The 18991-nt window shown below is 42.3% G+C and overlaps 1 protein-coding gene across 7 annotated transcripts in view; it reads right to left on the reverse strand.

Moving 5' to 3' along the window:
* Positions 1-14215, reverse strand: part of corin (corin, serine peptidase) — a 304894-nt gene extending 290679 nt beyond the window's left edge. Inside the window, exons 1-2 of one of the 7 annotated variants that reach the window (XM_078547397.1) lie at positions 14111-14215; positions 11274-11418 (exon numbers count right to left, since the gene is read on the reverse strand). In XM_078547397.1, the coding sequence (XP_078403523.1) occupies positions 11274-11418; positions 14111-14179 (214 nt within the window). In that variant the 5' untranslated portion in view covers positions 14180-14215. Of the gene's footprint in view, positions 1-11273; positions 11422-11862; positions 12118-13532; positions 13733-13785; positions 13979-14110 lie in introns of those variants that run through there. The other 6 variants (XM_078547388.1, XM_078547378.1, XM_078547406.1 and 3 more) reach the window with 6 other exon arrangements.
* Positions 14216-18991: the final 4776 nt, after the last annotated feature.

The following is an 18991-nucleotide window of genomic DNA, read 5'->3' on the forward strand; positions in this document are numbered from 1 at the left end:
GCGAAAGTAAACTGATTCCTGGTTTCACACACTATTCTATGCATTTAAAAGAAACACAGATTATAACAGCCCCAGTCGGCACTCCTGCACTGTCTGGACCGCACTTTCACAACCATGGAGCTCTGGCTTCAGATCAAATGTGGATCAGAACCTAGGACATTCCTGGTACTGAAATGCAGGTTCAAGAGAGAGAAGCGGCAAGCAGGAGAGTCAGGGCACAGTAGAGGCTACAAGTTGGAGGGTCAGCAGCAAGAGAAAGGCTCACCATCACCTTCTCAACAGCAATTAGAATGGGCAATAAGTGCTGGCCTAGCCAGTGACATCCACATCCCGTGAACAAATAAATAAAAAGTAAAGGAGTGTGGTAGGCCATTCCAAAATGGCACCGATTGAGTCATGCACCCCTATGTCAGACTGGCAGGAACCGACTTTAAAACAAATCTTGCAATGTTGAAAGGGAAGCCAAAACCTAGGCTGAGCCTTCCAAGCAGCGCGAGTGCACTGCCACTGCTCGTAAAAATTCTCCCAACCCGACACTTCTGCGCATTTCTTCCAGGTCTTCTGATCCTGGTTGTCAAAGAATTGCACAGCACAGCGTCCCCCACTGAAATCCATTGGAGCAGAGTAGAATCGGGGTGGAGCAGAGTAGAATCGGAAGAAGAGAAGGCGCGCCCCCTTTTATGGTGCTAGCTGCTGTATTCTGCTAAGTATTTAATGGTCCAGTCTTTTAAAGGATGTTAGTGGATGAATGGGTGAACAGGTAAGTGGGTGAGGTGGGTGAATGAATCATTGGGTCGGGGGGTGGGGGGGGGGGTAGTGAGCTGGTCAGGGGGTAGTCCAGCTGGTTGGGGGGTAGTCGGGTTGGGTTGGGGGGCAGTCAGATGTCCGAAGAGGGGATCAGTTTTGTCAGAGCATGAGGGATTAGCTGGGTTGGGTCAGGAGGTACTCGGATCTGTTTGGGGTGGGGGGGCGGTGCTAGTCAGGTCGGGGGTTAGTCGGGTGATAAACGTGTCTGGTAGGGGCTGTAGTCGGGTTGGTGGGATGGTTGGGTGGTCAGTGAGGTAGTCAGGTCAAGCTGAGGTTGGGGGGGCAGAGGCTAGTCAGCTGGTCGCAGGGGTTGGGGTGTGATTGAGGGGGTGGTGTCAGTTGTGGAGTTACCTAGGTGTTAGACCAGGTTTTAAAATGTCTAACATTTCCTGGGTAACTATCCACAGATCTGTCCCAAGTCTCTGACTATAGCTCAGAGTTGGAGACATCTGTGGAGGGTCTGGGAGAGCAGGGGAATTGTCCATCAGAAACTTCCCGGGAAATTCCCACATAGGTCTGTGCTTCAGGCCATCCACAGGGTCCTGACGCGTATCTTCCATTGAATTGGAAGCTCATGTAATCCAAGGGCAAGTGATAAATTGGATCCAAAATTAACTCAGTGGCAGGAAGCAAAAGTTGTACTTCCAACAATCTGGAGACCGGAAGATTTGGAATCTTGTCAGGTGGGAATTTGAATGTTCAGTTGTGAGTGACTTGAAGGAGAGGTTTTTCTAGGGAATCATGCAGAAGAAAATGAGATTGGCAGAAGTTAAGTGGTGGTGAGGGGATAGAAGGAAGTGGCTGCATATCGCCTTGTCAATGATTGAGGCCTTGGGAATGGTGAAGCCACAGGAATGAATTCAATATTGCATTTTATATATTATTTTATATTATTAACATAATAAAATATCCCAAAGCACTTCACAGCAGAGTTATCCAACAAGATTTGACACTGAGCCACACAAGGAGATATTAGGACAAGTGGCCAAAAGCTTGGTCAAAAAGGTAGGTTTTGAAGAGTGTCTTAAAAGAGGAGAAAGAGATAATGAGGTTTAGGGGAGAATTGCAGAGCTCAGGGCCCTCTCAGCTGAATGCATGGCCGCCAATGGTGAAAGGAATAAAACTGGGGTGTGTAAAAGACCAGAGTTGAAGGAGCGCAGAGATCCTGGAGGCAGCTACAGAGACAGGATGGGGCAAGGACATCGAAGGATTTGAAAACAAGAATTTTAAAATTGAAGAGTTGGCAGGCAGGGAGTGAATATGGGTCAGTGAGCCATATGTAATGGTTGAACAAAGAAAAATTTCCTTGTTCAATGTATTCAGGACAGTGTACAAAAATATTTTTGAAGAAATATTTTTGTTTCCCCCCACTTTTGGTCCTGACCCTGAACCGTGTGTAATGTTGGTTAGATAAATCCACATGTGGATAAAGGGAACTATACACTGTAAGGCTTTACATACAATGATTTTATAGACACACAGAAAGTTAATATAGCAGAGCCAATCACTGGAATTGGAACAAGGATGTTCAACCTGATTGGCCCTGTTTTGTACCTTCGCTTACACAAGCAACATTGCAAATTACAATAAAAAGTATTCTGACTTATTTAGTGGGAAATCTAAAATGCTGTTGCTTAGGAACAATCACGGAGGAATCAGACATGGAAAGAGTTGCATACAGACCTGGAGGAGGCATCTGGCAGAGTTTAGTGAGGGGGAGGCAAGTAACTATGACAGCGCAAATCCTCAAATTAAGGTTTGGATTGTGAGTATTTGAACTCAGACTTACACTTGCCTTTATATTTACATCTGTTTTTCAAATAGGAAATTGATAGTGATCTAACTACAACTGAATAAAGCCAATAGAATGTTGAACTACATAGCCAAAACAGCAAATTATTAAACAGAAGGAATCGTGACTAAACTGTATAGACCACCTCGAGTATGATATACAATTCCAGTCACGACAAGAAAAGAAAGGAATGCATTTATAAAGCACCTCACTTTTGCAGTGTAGGCACTGTTGTAATATAGGAAAACATGGGAACCAATTTGTTCAAAGCAGGATCCCCAAAACAACAATAAGATAAATGGCCAGATAATATGCTTGAATAATGTTGGTTGAGGGATAAATACCAGCCAGGAGACCAGGGAGAATTCCCCTCATCATTTTAAAATAATGCTGTTGGATCTTTCCCATCCACCAAAAGAGAAAACCTGGGGTCTCAGTTTAATGTATTGTCCGAAAGATGCTATCTCTGATAGTGCAGTACTGAAGTAGTGCATCAGCCTAGATTCTGTGTTTAATTCTTTGGAATGTGACTTGGAATCACAACCGAATCACTTTTTTGACCTCTCTCTGTAATTTCCTTCATATCCTACAAGCCTTCTAGATCTCTGCACTCCACCTATTCTGATCTCTTGGGTATTCCAGATTTTATTCACTTCATCATTGGCAACAGTGCCTTAAACTGCCAAGGACATAAGCTTTGGACACCCTCCCTAAGCCTCTCTGCTTCTCTTTCCTTCTTTAAGGATCTATCCTTGGCACCACCCCCACTATTTCTCATTAACATACTGCCCCTCAGCAACGTCAGAAGAAGGCACAGACTTAATTTTTACTGTACACTGACATGTTCCCAGGTCTATCTTACCTTCACCTATCTCAATTCTTCCATTGTTTTAAAATGATCCAACGGCTTATCTGACATCCAGTACTGGACCAGCAGAAATTTCTCCCAAATAAATATTGGGAAGACTGAAGCCATTGTTTTCAGGCCCTGCTCCAAATTCAGTTCCCTAGATACTGACTCCATCCCTCTCCCCGGCACAAATCTGATATAAGCCAGACTGTTCGCAGCCTTGTCGTCACATTTGATCCCGAGATGAGCTTCCAAACTCATATTCATGCCATCACTAAGACTGCCTATTTCCACCTCTGTAAAATCATCTAAATTTACCCGCCTTAGTTTATCTGTTGCTGAAACCCTCATTCATGCATCTATTCCCTTTAGACTCAACTACTGCAATGCACTTCTGGCTTTCTACATTCAATCCTCCATAAAGTATAGATCATCCCAAACTCTGCTACCGATGTCTTAGCTTGCAGAAAATCCAGCTCCGTTATCATCTTCTTAGGCAGTCCCTTGGGATCAAGGATGACTTGCTTCCATTCCGCTTCAATGGGTGACAAGTCCACTGCATTATCTGCAGACTCTGTCACATGCGGGGGAGTGGGCGCTTGAAGGGTCGGGCAGGTGAAGTGTTTGGAGGTTTGTGCACTCTCTCTCTCTCCTACTTTGCCTCTGTGTGCTGCTAACATAGCCTCTCGAAGCGTTCACTGTCTTTCTGAATTAATCTTCTCCATTTTGGTCTGGGACTCTCATGTGGGGATATTTGATCTCTTCAGGGATGCTTTGATGGCATCTCTGAAGCCTTTCCACTGTCCTCCTGGGAGTCTCCTGCTGCAATTAAATTCAGAGTAGAACAATTGCTTCAGGAATCTGGTGTCAGGCATGCGAATGACATGTCCCACCCAGCAGAGCTGGTTTGAATGCTTTGCACCTCGATGCTGGGCATAATGGCACGAGAGAGGATGCTGCTGGTGGACCACTTTTCTTGCCAGCAGATTTGGAGGATCTTGCAAAGGCACCATTGGTGGTACGTTTCCAGTGCCTTGAGGTGCCTTCTGTAGGTTGTCCAAGTTTCTGAAGCACATAGGAGTGCGGGGATCACTGTTGCCTGGTAAACTATGACCTTAATCTTGGGTTTGAGATCCTGATTCTCAAATACTCTTTCCCTCAGTTGGCCAAAGGCTGAGCTGGCACATTGGAGGCGATGATGTCTGCTTTTGTCGAGGAGAAGCTCCCAAGATATGGAAAATGATCTACATTTTCCAGGATCTCATCGTTGATCTTAATCGACAGGGGAACGTGTTGTGTTGTGGGAGCTTTCACACATTATCACTCCTGGGCTTGTTGACCTACACTGGCTCCCAGTAAAGCAACATTTTGATATTAAACTTCTCATTCTTGATATCAAATCCCTCTATGTCTTTGCACCCCCCTCCCCCTGAAATCTCATCAGCCCCACAACCCTCTGAGGTATCTGCACTCCTCTAATTCTGGCCTCTTTTACATCCCCAATTTTAATCATTCTACCATTGATGATCATGCATTCAGCTGCCTAAGCCCCAAGCTCTAGAATACCCTTCCTACACCTCTCTGCCTCTCTACCTTGCTTTCCACCTTGAAGACACTCCTTAAAACACTCCATAAAGTATAGGTCATCCCAAACTCTGCTACCGATGTCTTAACTTGCAGAAAATCCAGCTCCGTTATCATCTTCTTAGACAGTCCCTTGGGATCAAGGATGACTTGCTTCCATTTCGCTTCAATGGGTGACAAGTCTACTGCATGACCTGCAGACTCTGTCACATGCGGGGGAGTTGGCGCTTGAAGGGTCGGGCAGGTGAAGTGTTGAAGTGTTAAAGTTTGACCAAGCTTTTGATCATGTGACCTAATTCTTCTTATGTGCTTCAGTGTCATACTTTGTTCTATAACACACCCGAGCAGCACCTTGGGACGTTTCATTACATTAAAGGTGCTATGTAAGTATAAATTGTTGTTGTTACGACACCCCTTAAAAACTACCTCTTTGCCCAAGCTCTTCTAAAGCACCTTGGGATGGTTTATTACCTTAAAGGAGTTTAATAAATGCAAGATGCTGTTGTCGGTGAGAATTTTATTATTGAGTCAAGACTAACACAAAGAAACATTGAAACACTGGAGAGAGTATTGAGAAGAACCATGAGAGTGGATGACTAGTATCAAAGGCCTGAGTTATGGGGACAGCCTGGAGAGACTTAAGCTTTTCATGCTGTAAGAGAAACATCGAAGAGGTCACTTTATACTAGTATCTAAAAGTAGTTTAGGGGAATGAAAAATTTAAATCTGGAATATTATTTTAAATTAAATTGCAATAATATGACAAGTGGGCACAGTTTCAAATTACTGAAAGATAAATTTAGGAGTGATATCAGGAAGTTTTTCACATGGAGTGATCAGCACTTGAAATAGACTTCAAGATAGAAAATTCTGGTATGTTTTAAGAAACAATTGGCAGGGGTAGAGGGACCATTAAAATCTTTCTGGATGCCTGAATTAAGATAGGCCACATAACCTTCTCATCTATAAATACCTTATGATATTGTAAATAAAAATCACAACGTCAATAGTCGAAACATGTGAGAAACTCCAGGACTTTAATTTACATAAATGATAAGCATTTATAGAAGTGGAAATTATTCTTGTAGTAGATTCCAGACATTTTACAGCAAACAAAAATTAAGTAATGGCAAACAAATGGAATCAAACTAAAAATGGATAACATGAAAAATCTGCAGAATTGGTAAAGCGGGCTCTGCTGTTGAAGATATTTTGAAACATAATTCTGACATAAGCGCGTGTACTGTTAAAATTACATTTTTGATTTGAAAAATGTTATAGTTCTTCCCCCAAAGCGTTTGCTTTTTCAAAAATGACAAGACTGTAAGTGATTAGCTCCGGCTTTCTCCTTAATGTCCGGAGTTTCTTTATCATAAATGGAAATACGTCAACATATCACAATAACTGTCATTCACTGCTGCATGACTCTAAAGATTATTTGACTCATTGGGTTAATTTTCTGATTGTCGACTGTTGGTGACCACCCTCGCCCTCTGGTTGCACCAGTCAGAAATTTGGGCTTGCACTTCCCTATGATGTTGTAATCATTACGATGACATTCCCAATTTGTACTACGGCAGGTGAAGCTCTATACTGGCAGTGCAGATGCGTAAAGTTATCCCTAGTATTATCAAGTCTTGTTGTCTTATTGACCAAAGGTCACAGGGCACAAATCTTGGACAAGTGACTTCAAACATTTTCATCCATGCACAAAAACAAGCAGGAAATATTTCTGGCAGTAAGTTGGGAGTAAATGTAGTTTTGATATAGTATACCCATGTCTATACAAAGAACCCAACCAAAACAATAGAAAGCAAACAAAGAAATCATCTTGATGGTACATATCACTGTCGAAGCTCAGATAAATGTCTGATCACACCAATGGTGCCAGGAGGATGATCCATCTCAGCCTCCTCCAGAGGTCCCCAGCATCATGGATGTCAGTCTTCAGCCAATTCGATTCACTCCACGTGATATCAAGAAACAGCTGAAGGCACTTGATACTGCAAAGCCTACAGGCCCTAACAATACCCTGGCACTAGTACTGAAGACATATGCTCCTGAACTAGTCGTGCCCCTAGCCAAACTGTCCCAGTACAGCTACAACACTGGTAACTACCCAGCAATGTGGAAAATTGTCAAGAATGTCTTGTCCACAAAAAGCAGGACAAATCCAACCCAGCCACTTCCTGCCCCATTAGTCTACTCTCAATCATCAGTAAAGTGATGGAACATGTCACCGACAGTGCCATCTCAGCAATAACCTTATGCTCAGTTTGGACTTTCCCAAGGCCACTCAGCTCCTGACCTCATTATAGTCTTGGTCCAAACATGGACAAAAGAGCTGAACTCAAGAGTGGGGGTGTGAGAGTGACTGCCTTTGATATCAAAACAGCATTTGACCAAGTGTGGCATCAAGAAGCCCTAGCAAAACTGAAGTAAATGGGAATCAGGGGGAAAACTTTCCACCGGTTGGAGTCATACCCAGCACAAAGGAAGAGTGTTGTGGTTGTTGGAGTCAATCGTCTCGGTCCTGGGACACCACTGCAGGAATTCCTCAGGGTAGTGTCGTAGGCCCAGTCAACTTCAGCTGTTTCATCAATGACCTTCCCTCCATCATAAGCGGGGATGTTCGCTGATGATTGCACAATGTTCAGCACCATTTGCAACTCTTCAGATATTGAAGCAATCCACGTCCATATGCAGCAAGACCTGGACAATATTCTGGCTTGGGCTGATTAGGCAAGTTACATTCGTGCCACTCACGTGCCAGGCAATGACCATCTCCAACAAGAGAGAACCTAGCCATCTCCCTTTGACATTCAATGGCATTACCATCACTGAATCCCCACTATTATCATCCTGTGGGTTACCATTGATCAGAAACTAAACTGGACTAACCACATAAATGCTGAGGCTACAAGAGCTGGTCAGAGAGTGGGAATTCTGCAGACAGTAATTCACCTCCTGACTCCCCAAAGCCTGTCCACCATCTACAAGGCACAAGTCAGGAGTGTGATGGAATACTCTCCACTTGCCTGGATAAGTGCAGCTCCAACAACACTCATGAAGCTTGACATCATTCAGGATAAAGCAGCCCACTTGATTGGCACCCCCATCCACCACTTTCAACATTCACTCCTTCCACCCCTGATGCACAATAGCATCAGTGTGTACTATCTACAAGAAGTACTGCAGCAACTCACCAAGGCTCCTTCGGCAGCACCTTCCAAATCCGTGACCTCTACCACCTAGAAGGACAAGGGCTGCAGATGCATGGGAACCCCACCACCTGCATGTTCCCCTCCAAGCCACACACCATCCTGATTTAGAACTATATCGCTGTTCCTTCACTGTCACTGAGTCCTAATTCTCAAACTCCCTTCCTAACAGCACTGTGGGTGTTCCTACAACACATGTACTGCAGCAGTTCAAGGCAGTGGCTCATCATCGCCTTCTCAAAGGCAATTAGGAATGGGTAATAAATGCTGCCCTAGCCAGTGGCGCCCACATCCCATGAACAAATTATATATTTTTAAAATGAAAGCACTCATTGTCCTTTGAAAATAGCCAGCAGATCTGATCAAAGAAAGCGACAAAACTCTACTCTTATCTATTACACAAGTTGCATACTTAAGATTATTCAAAAAAATCATCTATTACCAATTTCTTAACAAGATGCATGATCAGAGCTTTTTTTAAGCAAGAACTGCAATATTTTATGGTCACTTTAATCCTATATTGATAAATGTTCACTGTATTTAAATAAGTTAGAATAATAGCTTTGAATTAGTACAATTATCAAAAAATGTATTAAGTTCTTTTATATTCAAGGTAATTATTAACTATTTAAGTCTATTGTTAAACGCCATTTTATGTCATTCATTTAGCCACTTTATTAAACTGAAATGGCTGCATTTTAGCTTCAACTGCATCAGACATATACCATCACCATTTTTAGAGTTCCATAGGTTCGCCACTCCAGGAATTTATAGTTTTGCAAATAACAAACCTTGATTCACCCATGTTTGACACATTTCACGAAAACAAACAAGACATAATACATGTACATAGTATTGAAATCTTAATTCTGGAATATTCAGACCAAACTTCTTGTAACTTTTATTCAGAAGTGGGAGATGGTTACCATGTTAAGATAAGAAGACTTAGGTATAGTGTTACGAAAATGGGACTTTACAAGGTGGTTATGTTTTAAAATGTCTCCTTTAACTCAAGGTAAAACAGAATGTTCTGGATGCAGGAGGTCACCATACTAAACCTCAGCCTGGAGCGAGGCTCCTGTGATCTGGTTGCCATGGAAAAAAACCCAAATCGAAACCTATTCAAAATCAAGTGACAGTTTTCGCATCTTGACACAGGAAAGGGGCAACTGCTTTTGGATACAGAGACACCAAGACAGAGAGACAATGCAGCTACTGTGAAGATTGTTTTTGTGTTAGCAACCAAGCAGGATGCTGCTGTGAGCTGGTTCTCTGTTCAAAAAGAGGGCGGAACAGAAGGGACTTATGGAAATTTAAGGCTGAGGTGGGTCTTACTTGTGGAAATTGGATTGAAGAGACTCAGGTTGAGTGGACTGACTTTCAAAGGCCACTGGAAGCTACAAACTGGCATAGCAGGGAGAGATGAGCCTGCTGAAAAGCTCAGAATAACTGCTGACTCATCCTTGTAATGCTATATATCTACCAGAAGTGAGGTGAACAGCAAAAGGAGTTGTAAGACGTATCTTGATTGCATCAGTTAATTAACTCAAAAATAGCTTTTCTTTAGTTTGATGTACTAGTTGCCTGCTAAGTAATGTTTGATTTTGGCTGATTGTAGTTTATTTGTTATAGCCTAAATCTTAAATTGTGAAATTTTGTCCTTCAGTTTATTTCTGTTGGTCACTGAGAAATTCAGTTTTTTTAAAGTTATAGGTCACTAAGGAAAAAAAAATAGGGTTATGCTGCAATCACAAACAATTTGACAACTAGCCCATTGTATGGTTATTTTCTTTATTTCTATATCATACATTAATTACAAAATATTATAGTGGGTCCATCTCAAGACAAGTAAATTTTATTTTAAGATTTTGGCCAGGAATTTTAATAATGCACATGGAATTAGTTAATTTTCAGAATTGGAGTTCAGCATAGGGAACTGGTGGCTTTGCAAAACAGAATTAATTTGTGCCATTGGATAGCACAACACCTGTATCCTTCTAGTACTGAGAAATAGTATTATCCATCACATATTAAAAAGAAACTCAATTTTCCTATTTGAGAAAATATTCCTGTAAACTATACATTTAAATCTTAGAACATGAACATTTCTGACCTTCAACATCAGTTCCTCTTTAGCTCTGAAGAAGTCATAGAGACTCAGAACTTAACTCTGTTTCTCTCTCCACAGATGCTGCCACACCTGCTGAGTTTTACCAGCATTTTCTGTTTTTATATCAATTATTATGTTGTTGCAATTCATGATGTTGCAAAGTTACACATCATTACAACATGTTCTCCTTATTAACCTATGCAGTCTGCTCTCTTGAGATACACTAGCAGGCATTTTTCAGCAATGAAAACATTGAGAATCATGGAGGAATCTATATGACATTATACAACATAGCAAATGGGAGGGATGCAATACAAGTGGGTATAGGTTCCTTTTTTGTTGGTTCGGGAATAAATCCATTAATGTATGCCATGACCACATGCCGGCTCAGAACCAACATATGAGTTCACTTTGTTCATCCCGACCTTCCAGTATTCCACTATTTATGGTTTTTGGTTCATAGGAGCCTCATTATGCGGCTTGAAGAACTAAAACAGATTTCACACAGACCCGCGAAGACAGCACCAACCACAGTAACTACAGGCTAAAAACTTCCAGTAAGTCTGCATGTTACCTTCCTGGATTAAACACCAGTTATTAAAAGACCTTGGATAGGAATAGTATTGTCTTGTTCACACAAAGCTATGGTTTTGGGGCCACCATTAACTAGAATTTATGGACTCTTAGATATTCAAACGCATTTTGAAACATCAAAACTAAAGCAAATAACTAGCTGTAATTTTGTTTACTAAGTAATTTACTATATTAATCTTTTTCATAATTATATCACGTTATATGGCGTACCTTGAGACTGGAAACCGCGTCAGGGACATATAAATACCCTACGTTCTCACATGCACATATACATAATACATGCAGAGTCACCGACAAATATTGAAAGCACCTTACCTACAAATGCCAGGAGGATTACTAGCACACAGATGAAAGCGCAGACACATGGAATAAGTATTAACAGCAGGAGGCGGAGGTGCTTGACTGATCCCAGCTTCTGAGGACAAGCATCCCCCATGTTGTCTTCATCCGTCCCCAACACCTGCTTCAGTTAGAAAGAATAAAGGCATTAGTAAATTCAGCAACACAGAAGCTACAAGTTCATACGCACCGAGCTCAGAAAAAGCGAAAGTACTACAGATATTACGCGTGGTTTGGCATTAACTGTACAATCTTCAGTGATCCACACCTGTAGAACGGTTTTCCAGTCAACATTAGTGTTAAGTAGGCAAAAATCAGGTTTTAATCATTTCAACTGACCACTGAATAATAACTGTAATTAAGATAAACGGAACTAGAAAACCGCGCCGATACCCTGTGTAGTGTGCAACATCTGCAACACAAAATCCAGTTAGAGATTCAGGTTTGGAGAGCAGACTGGGGCTGATTTTCACGGGTGCCAGTAAAATCTGGATGAAAGCGCCAGTTTCTAACCCTTAACTGCACTATTCCAGCTGTATCGCACTGGTTCCAAATATCCCTCTACCTTGCGCTGTCTCCCCCTCTGGTTGCCGGTACCGCGGACCAATCATTCCAGCAACTTCTCCGGGCACGATTCCCCCGATAGTTCCAACGATCACAGCGTCGCTAGGAACGCTCTCCAAGAAGACAAGACATTGAGCCGCTAATGACCGACGCGAGCGGACGATCGGATCAGGCTTTATGGTTTATCATGGTTTGCTTTTCAACCCCAGTGAAAAAAAAACCTGCTTCGCCTCAGTTCCCAAGCCGGACTCTCACTCTCAGCCGGCCGCCAGTGTAGCATCAAGTTGGAGCTCCCTCAGGGTCCTAATGCCACAGGCAAACTCCCTAACTCTCAGAAAACTATCCAACTCCCATCGCAAGCAGCACGCGAGCCGCTTTCAGAAATTAAACCTCGTTTCGTCATGAACAAGAAAGCCGCGCGCTCGCTAAGTTAACTTTCTCCACATATGTTGTACACCAAATTGTGATCCCGATTATATCTTTTTTAACATTCACCCAAAGAGATTACAGATGTAAATTATGTTTAATATTCATATCTTTTAGGTGCACATTTTGAAGGCACAAGAATAAAAATATTCACCATTGTGACATTATCTTTTGATCAGGAACAAGGTAGAATGTGGCGGGAATTACTTGCAGAAACCTGCCAGTAATTCTTCACCACCTGCAAGTTCCCCTCCAAGTCACTCACCATCCTGACTTGGAAATATATCACCGTTCCTTCACCCTCGCTGGGTCAAAATCCTGAGCTCCCTTCCTCAATGTTGATCTTGCCAACAACCGCCAAGAATGAATAAAACGGCCCAATTTCTGGTTACCAATTTCATACCAGCATTTATTTGCATTCAGGCTTTTCACTGCGGCAGCAAATCATCAGGAATTTGACATCTTGCGCAAATTGCGTTATTTTTATATTTGAGGAATGGGTCATGGGTCAGATCTGGAACAACCACCCGGCAGCACAAGCCAAGTGGGACACCTCATGGTCAAGGGAGCAGCTTGCAAGGGCAGCTGGAATACGAGTCTGCTAGTCCACACCATACAACATCGGGAGTGGAAAATTTAGCATTTAGAATAGTGTGAAATTTACAGAATATATGCCCGGGACAAAAAGCAGCGACCTTTTTGAAAAAGCCCTAAGAAAGTTTATTTCAAACTTAGATTGAAGAAACAATCCTGATGAACACAGTTTTCTTCGGGCAGTAAGTGCACAGGATCGGAACTTTGCTGTTTGGATAGAACACTGGATAAAAGCATACAGAGATTGTGCCAATTTATGCTTTTGAAGTCACCAGACAGAATTACATTTGCATTTTAAAGAGGCAAAGTTTACACAACAATAAAAATAACCTGGGCAAAATGAGAATTTAGAGAAACAAAATTAAGCTATCATATCAGGTCTTGTTTTAAACCTGAAACTTAAAATGGGACTCAAACAGTCACAGTGGAAATTCCATTCCTGATATCGGCGTTAAATATTTTGCCAAACACTGTATCCAACTATACAGAACACGAAGCAAAGTAAGTTAAGGTCTGTTCTGTTACTCTAAATGCGCGTTGTTGTTCATTCCATTTCATTCCATAGTCTGATGTAAATTCAGATGGACAAACATACCAAATAAATAAAGCCCAGTTATTCGCCACATTTAAAAAAAATGTCGGTCTACTTACATTCCTCCCAACGAGCATAGAGCACAAAAGTAGTTGATGTTGGTCTGAAAGTGTTACGCAAACCGGCAGCACCACCTGTTAACAGGACTGAACAATTCCAAACCAGAGGAATAGACTCATTTACACCGAACCCACCTTATCAACCCTAACAAACTTTTACATAATCTACCTAATGATTTTCTGGATCTGATGTATTTATATCTGAAGTTACATATTACAGAGTCTAAATATTTTGCCAAATCATTTAACTCACATGTACAATTTCCATTTGATTCTCGGTTGCAGTTCCTTCACAATCCAAGTATTTAATAAATTTTGCACCTCCCGAGCGAGAAAAGCTCAGGCTGCTGGCACAATTCATCTTATTTCAACAAACAACAAACCATTAAAACGCAACTAAAGAAAGTTAAGCCGTTTCATTCTCTGCCAACTCAACAAGCCTACTAATTTCGAGTTACTGTTGCGGTGGAACAAATTGGTATTTTAAGAAAGTAAAAGAGACACACAAAAAACCTTCCAGGGCAAAGGAGCCTAAAACTGTTCGTGCTGTTGCCCATGCCCCTCGGTTTGTCCCTTACCCTAGGAGTGCTGACTTGCTGGTACTGCTCCTCAGGCTTGAGAGGAGCGCATTGCTGAGCTGACAGCATTGTAGGTTAGGCTGTATCCTGCGATCACCGTTTCCCTCTCCTCATTAGGCTGCTTGAGAAGTCTCACTTGTACTTGATTTCAATAGGCTCACGCTGAGCTCACAATACTCGACATTTCTGGACGTAAAAAAACTAAACCCCTCCCGCAACCTTGCATTGGCAGCGCCTTAAAGCAACACTGCACTGGCAAAGGCTGAACAATAGTCAGTGTAATCCAGGTACACTTCAGAGTGACATGTCAGTGAAGCCAAATTGAAATGTCATTCACTATTACGTTTAGTTTCATTTTTCAATGGCTTACTCTAACAAAACACAAAAGACAAAGAAACACGAGAAATGTTTCTGCAATCCGGAGCTATGGATATTCAATGATGAGCTGCAAATTGAAATGGCTTCTTGGTTTTAACTGCATGTATACCAACTCTGGGTGACTTCATGTACTTTGTACATCCACATACAGACAAATTAATAATGTTTTCCTTGATATTGAAGAACAAAAAAGTGGTAACTGAGACTAATTCTGAAAAATTGGAATAATTTACAAGACCTGTGTAAGCTTTTATTCAGTGGGAGCACTCTCGTCCTGGACTCTGAACGTTGTAGGTTCACGTTCCACTCCAAAGAATTGAGCATTTAATCTTGACTGATACTGTGGTGTAGTGCTTTGGGAGTGCTGCATTATCAGAGAGGTCATTTCTTGGGTGAGATATAATTTTCATGAGTTAACAGATAGTGTTGATGTGGTGGACACGGATCTCCAAAAAGCATGTGATAAGGTGGGACACAGCAGGCTTGTCAGCTAAGGTAGAGCCCAGAAAACAAAAGGGACAATAGCAGTATTATTATGAAATTGGCTGAGTGAAAAGAAACCGAGGGTAGTGGTGAACAGTTGTTTTTCAGACTGCAGTAAGTTGGGTTCCCCAGGAGTCAGTATTAGAACACCTGCTTTTCCTGATATATGTTAATGACCTAGACTTGGGTGCACAGGGCACAATTTCAAATCTTAAAGGTGACACAAAACTTGGAAGTATTGTGAACTGTGAGGAGGATAGTGATAAACTTCAAGAAGACAAAGATGGGCGTGGAATGGGCGGACAAGTGGCAGGTGAAATTTAATGCAGAGACATATGACGTAATTCATTTTTGCAGGAGGAGCAAGGAGACACAGTATAAAATAACGGGGACAATTCTGAAGGGTGTGCAGGGGCAGAGTTCATAAATCATTGAAGGTGACAGGACAGATTGAGAAACAGTTATAAGCAAGGGCATTGAGCACAAAAGCAAGCTATAATAAATCTGAATAAAACACTGGTTTAGCCTCAACTGGAGTGCTGTGTCCAGATATGGGCACTACAGTTTAGGAAGGATGTGAAGGCATTTGAGACGTTCAAAAAATATTCATAAGATCATAAGAAATAGGAGCAGAAGTAGGCCCATTGAGCCTGTCATTCAATAAGATCATGGCTGATCTAATGGTTGTCTTGGGAGTCCTAGTCCAGGATTCTCTTAAGGTTAACTTGAAGGTTGAGTCAGTAGTTAGGAAGGCAAATGCAATGTTGGTATTTATTTCGAGAGGACCAGAATATAAAAGCAGGGATGTGCTGCTGAGGCTTTATAAGGCTCTGGTCAGACTACATTTAGAATATTGTGAGCAATTTTGGGCCCCGTATCTCAGGAAGGATGTGCTGGCCCTGGAGAGGGTCCAGAGGAGGTTCTCGAGAACGATCCCAGGAATGAAAGGCTTAACATATGAGGAACGTTTGAGGACTCTGGGTCTGTACTCGATGGAGTTTAGAAGGATGAGGGGGGATCTGATTGAAACCTACAGAATACTGAAAGGCCTGGATAGAGTGGATGTGGGGAAGATGTTTCCATTAGTAGGAGAGACTAGGACCCGAGGGCACAGCCTCAGAGTAAAGGGAAGACCTTTTAGAACAGAGATGAGGAGAAACTTCTTTAGCCAGAGAGTGGTGAATCTATGGAATTCATTGCCACAGAAGGCTGTGGAGGCCAGGTCATTGGGTGTATTTAAGACCGAGATAGATAGGTTCTTGATTGGTAAGGGGATCAAAGGTTACGGGGAGAAGGCAGGAGAATGGGGTTGAGAAACTTATCAGCCATGATTGAATGGCGGAGCAGACTCGATGGGCCGAGTGGCCTAATTTCTGCTCCTAGGTCTTATGGTCTTTAAGTCCACTTTCCTGCCTGTTCCCCATAACCCTTGACTCCCTTGTTAATCAAAAAGTCAGCCTTGAATTTGTTCAATAACCCAGCCTTCGCTGCTCTTTGTGGAAGAGAATTCCAAAGACTAACAATCCAGTGAGAGAAGAAATTCCTCTTCAAAAGTACTTAATTGGCTATATGCATATTGGGACAGCCTGAGGTCATGAAAGGTACCATATAATTGCCAGTTCTTTATTTGTCTTCTTACATGATAAATTTGCTTATTCACTTGCTGGGTTATGCCAGAGCTCCAGATCTCACTACAGCCTTGGACCAAACATGGACAAAAGAGCTGAACCCCAGAGGTGAAGCAAGAGTGACTGCCCTTAACATCAAGGCAACATTTGGCCAAGTGTGGTATCAAGGAACCCTAGCAAAATTGAAGTCAATGGGAAATGGGGGAAAACTTTCTGCTGGTTGGAGTCATATCTAGCACAGAGCAAGAAGCTGTGGTTATTGGAAGTCAATCATCTCAGCCCCATGGCTTTACTGCAAGATTGGCTTAGGGTAGTGTCCTAGGCCCAACCACCTTCAGCTGCTTCATCAATGACCCTATATAGAAACATAGAAAATAGGAGTGGGAGTAGGTCATTCGGTCCTTCGAGCCTGGTCTACCATTCAATATGATCATGGCTGATCCCTTATCTCAACGCCACACTCCTGCTCTCTCCCCATGTCCCTTGATGCCTTTAGTGTCTGAAATCTATCTATTTCCTTCTTAAATATATTCAATGACTTCACATCCACAGCCCCCTGTGGTACAGAATTCCACAGGTTCACCACCCTTTGAGTGAAGAAGTTTCTCCTCATCTCAGGCCTAAATGGTATCCTGAGATTGTGACCCCTTGTTCTAGGCCCCCCAGCCAGAGGAAACATCATCCCTGTATCCAGTCTGTTCAGCCCTGTCAGAATTTTATATGTTTCAAAGAGATCCCCTCTCATTCTCCTAAACCTCACCATCAACCTCCTGGGAATCACCATTGACCAGAAACTAAACTGGATCAGCCATTTAATACTGTGGTCACAAGAGCAGGTCAGAGGCTACTCATCTCCTGACTCCCGAAAGCCTGTCCATCATCTACAAGGCACAATGTTAAGAGTGCGATGGAATGTTCTTGCTTAAATGAGTGCAGCACCAATAACACTCAAGAAGCTCAACATCATCCATGACAAAGCAGCCTGCTTGATCAGCACCCCATCTACTGTCTTAAACATTCCCGCTCTCTACGGCCGACACACAGTAGCAGCAGTGTGTACCAACTATAAGATGTACTGCAGCAACTCACCAAGGCTGCTTGGACAACACTTGCAAAAACCACAACCTCTACCACCTGGAAGAACAATGGCAGCAGATGCATAGGAATACTACCACCTGCAAGTTTCCCTCCAAATCACACATCATCCTAACTTGGAACTATACCACTGTTCCTTCACTGTTGCTGGGTTAAAATCCTGGAGCTCACTCCCTAACAGCACTGTGGATGTACAGCACCACGTGGACTGTTGTGGTTCAAGAAGGTGGCTCACCACCCACCTTCTCAAGGGCAATTAGAGATGAGCAATAAATTCTGGCCCAGCCAGTGATGCTCACATCCCTTGAATGATTTTTTAAGAAGGCCAGAACAGATAAATGTCTGTTAAATTAATTCTGGTTTGATTGGATAATAGCATCTCATATGGGGATGTTATTTCACTGAAAATATAACACACATCTATAATGCCAGACTGGGTGGAAATGTTAACCAAAAAGCCCTCCAAGCCTCAAAGCTTGGATCCCTCTCCCTTCTAATCCATATAAAACCTGGATACCAAAACCAGCATTAAATGATTATATTTGTTGTATACACAAAATCGGAGAGAGCAATAGAGGCAGGGGATACAGTAAGAAATTTTCTAAAGGATTTAGACCATTTATGAATTTGGCAAACAGATAATTGAAATTTGTCATTGACAAATGTTAAGTATTACACATATTTTGAAATAAAGAACATAAGAAATAGGAGCAGAAGTAGGCCATTCGGCCCCTGAACCCTGCCCCGCCATTCAATGAGGTCATGGCTGATCTGCCCCAGGCCTCAACTCCTCTTTCGTGCCAGCTCCTCATAGCCCTCAGCTCTCTGATATTTCAAAAATCTATCTACCAACTCTTTAAATACTTTCAGTGATCTAGCCTCCACAACTCTCTGGGGTAGAGAAGTGCAGACATTCACTGCCCTCAGAGAGAAGAAATTCCTTTGCATCTCAGTTTTAAATGAGTGCCCCCTTATTCTGTAACTATGTCCCCTAGTTCGAGATTCCCCAACCAGTGGGAACATCTTCTCAACATCTACCCTGTCAAGCCCCCTCAGAATCTTGTATGTTTCAATAAGATCACCCCGCATTCTTCTAAACTCTAATGAATAAAGGCCTAACCTGTGTATCCGTTCTTGATAAGTCAACCCCTTCACCCCAGGAATCAACCTAGTGAATCTCTTTTGAACAGCCTCCAATGCCAGTATATCCTTTCTTAAATACAGGGACTAAAACTGTACGCAGTACTCCAGGTGCGATGCCTCACCAACACCCTGTACAGCTGTAACAAGGCTTCCC

This window comes from Cetorhinus maximus, chromosome 1 (assembly GCF_964194155.1).
Source record: "Cetorhinus maximus chromosome 1, sCetMax3.hap1.1, whole genome shotgun sequence".
Taxonomy (NCBI): Eukaryota; Metazoa; Chordata; class Chondrichthyes; order Lamniformes; family Cetorhinidae; genus Cetorhinus; species Cetorhinus maximus.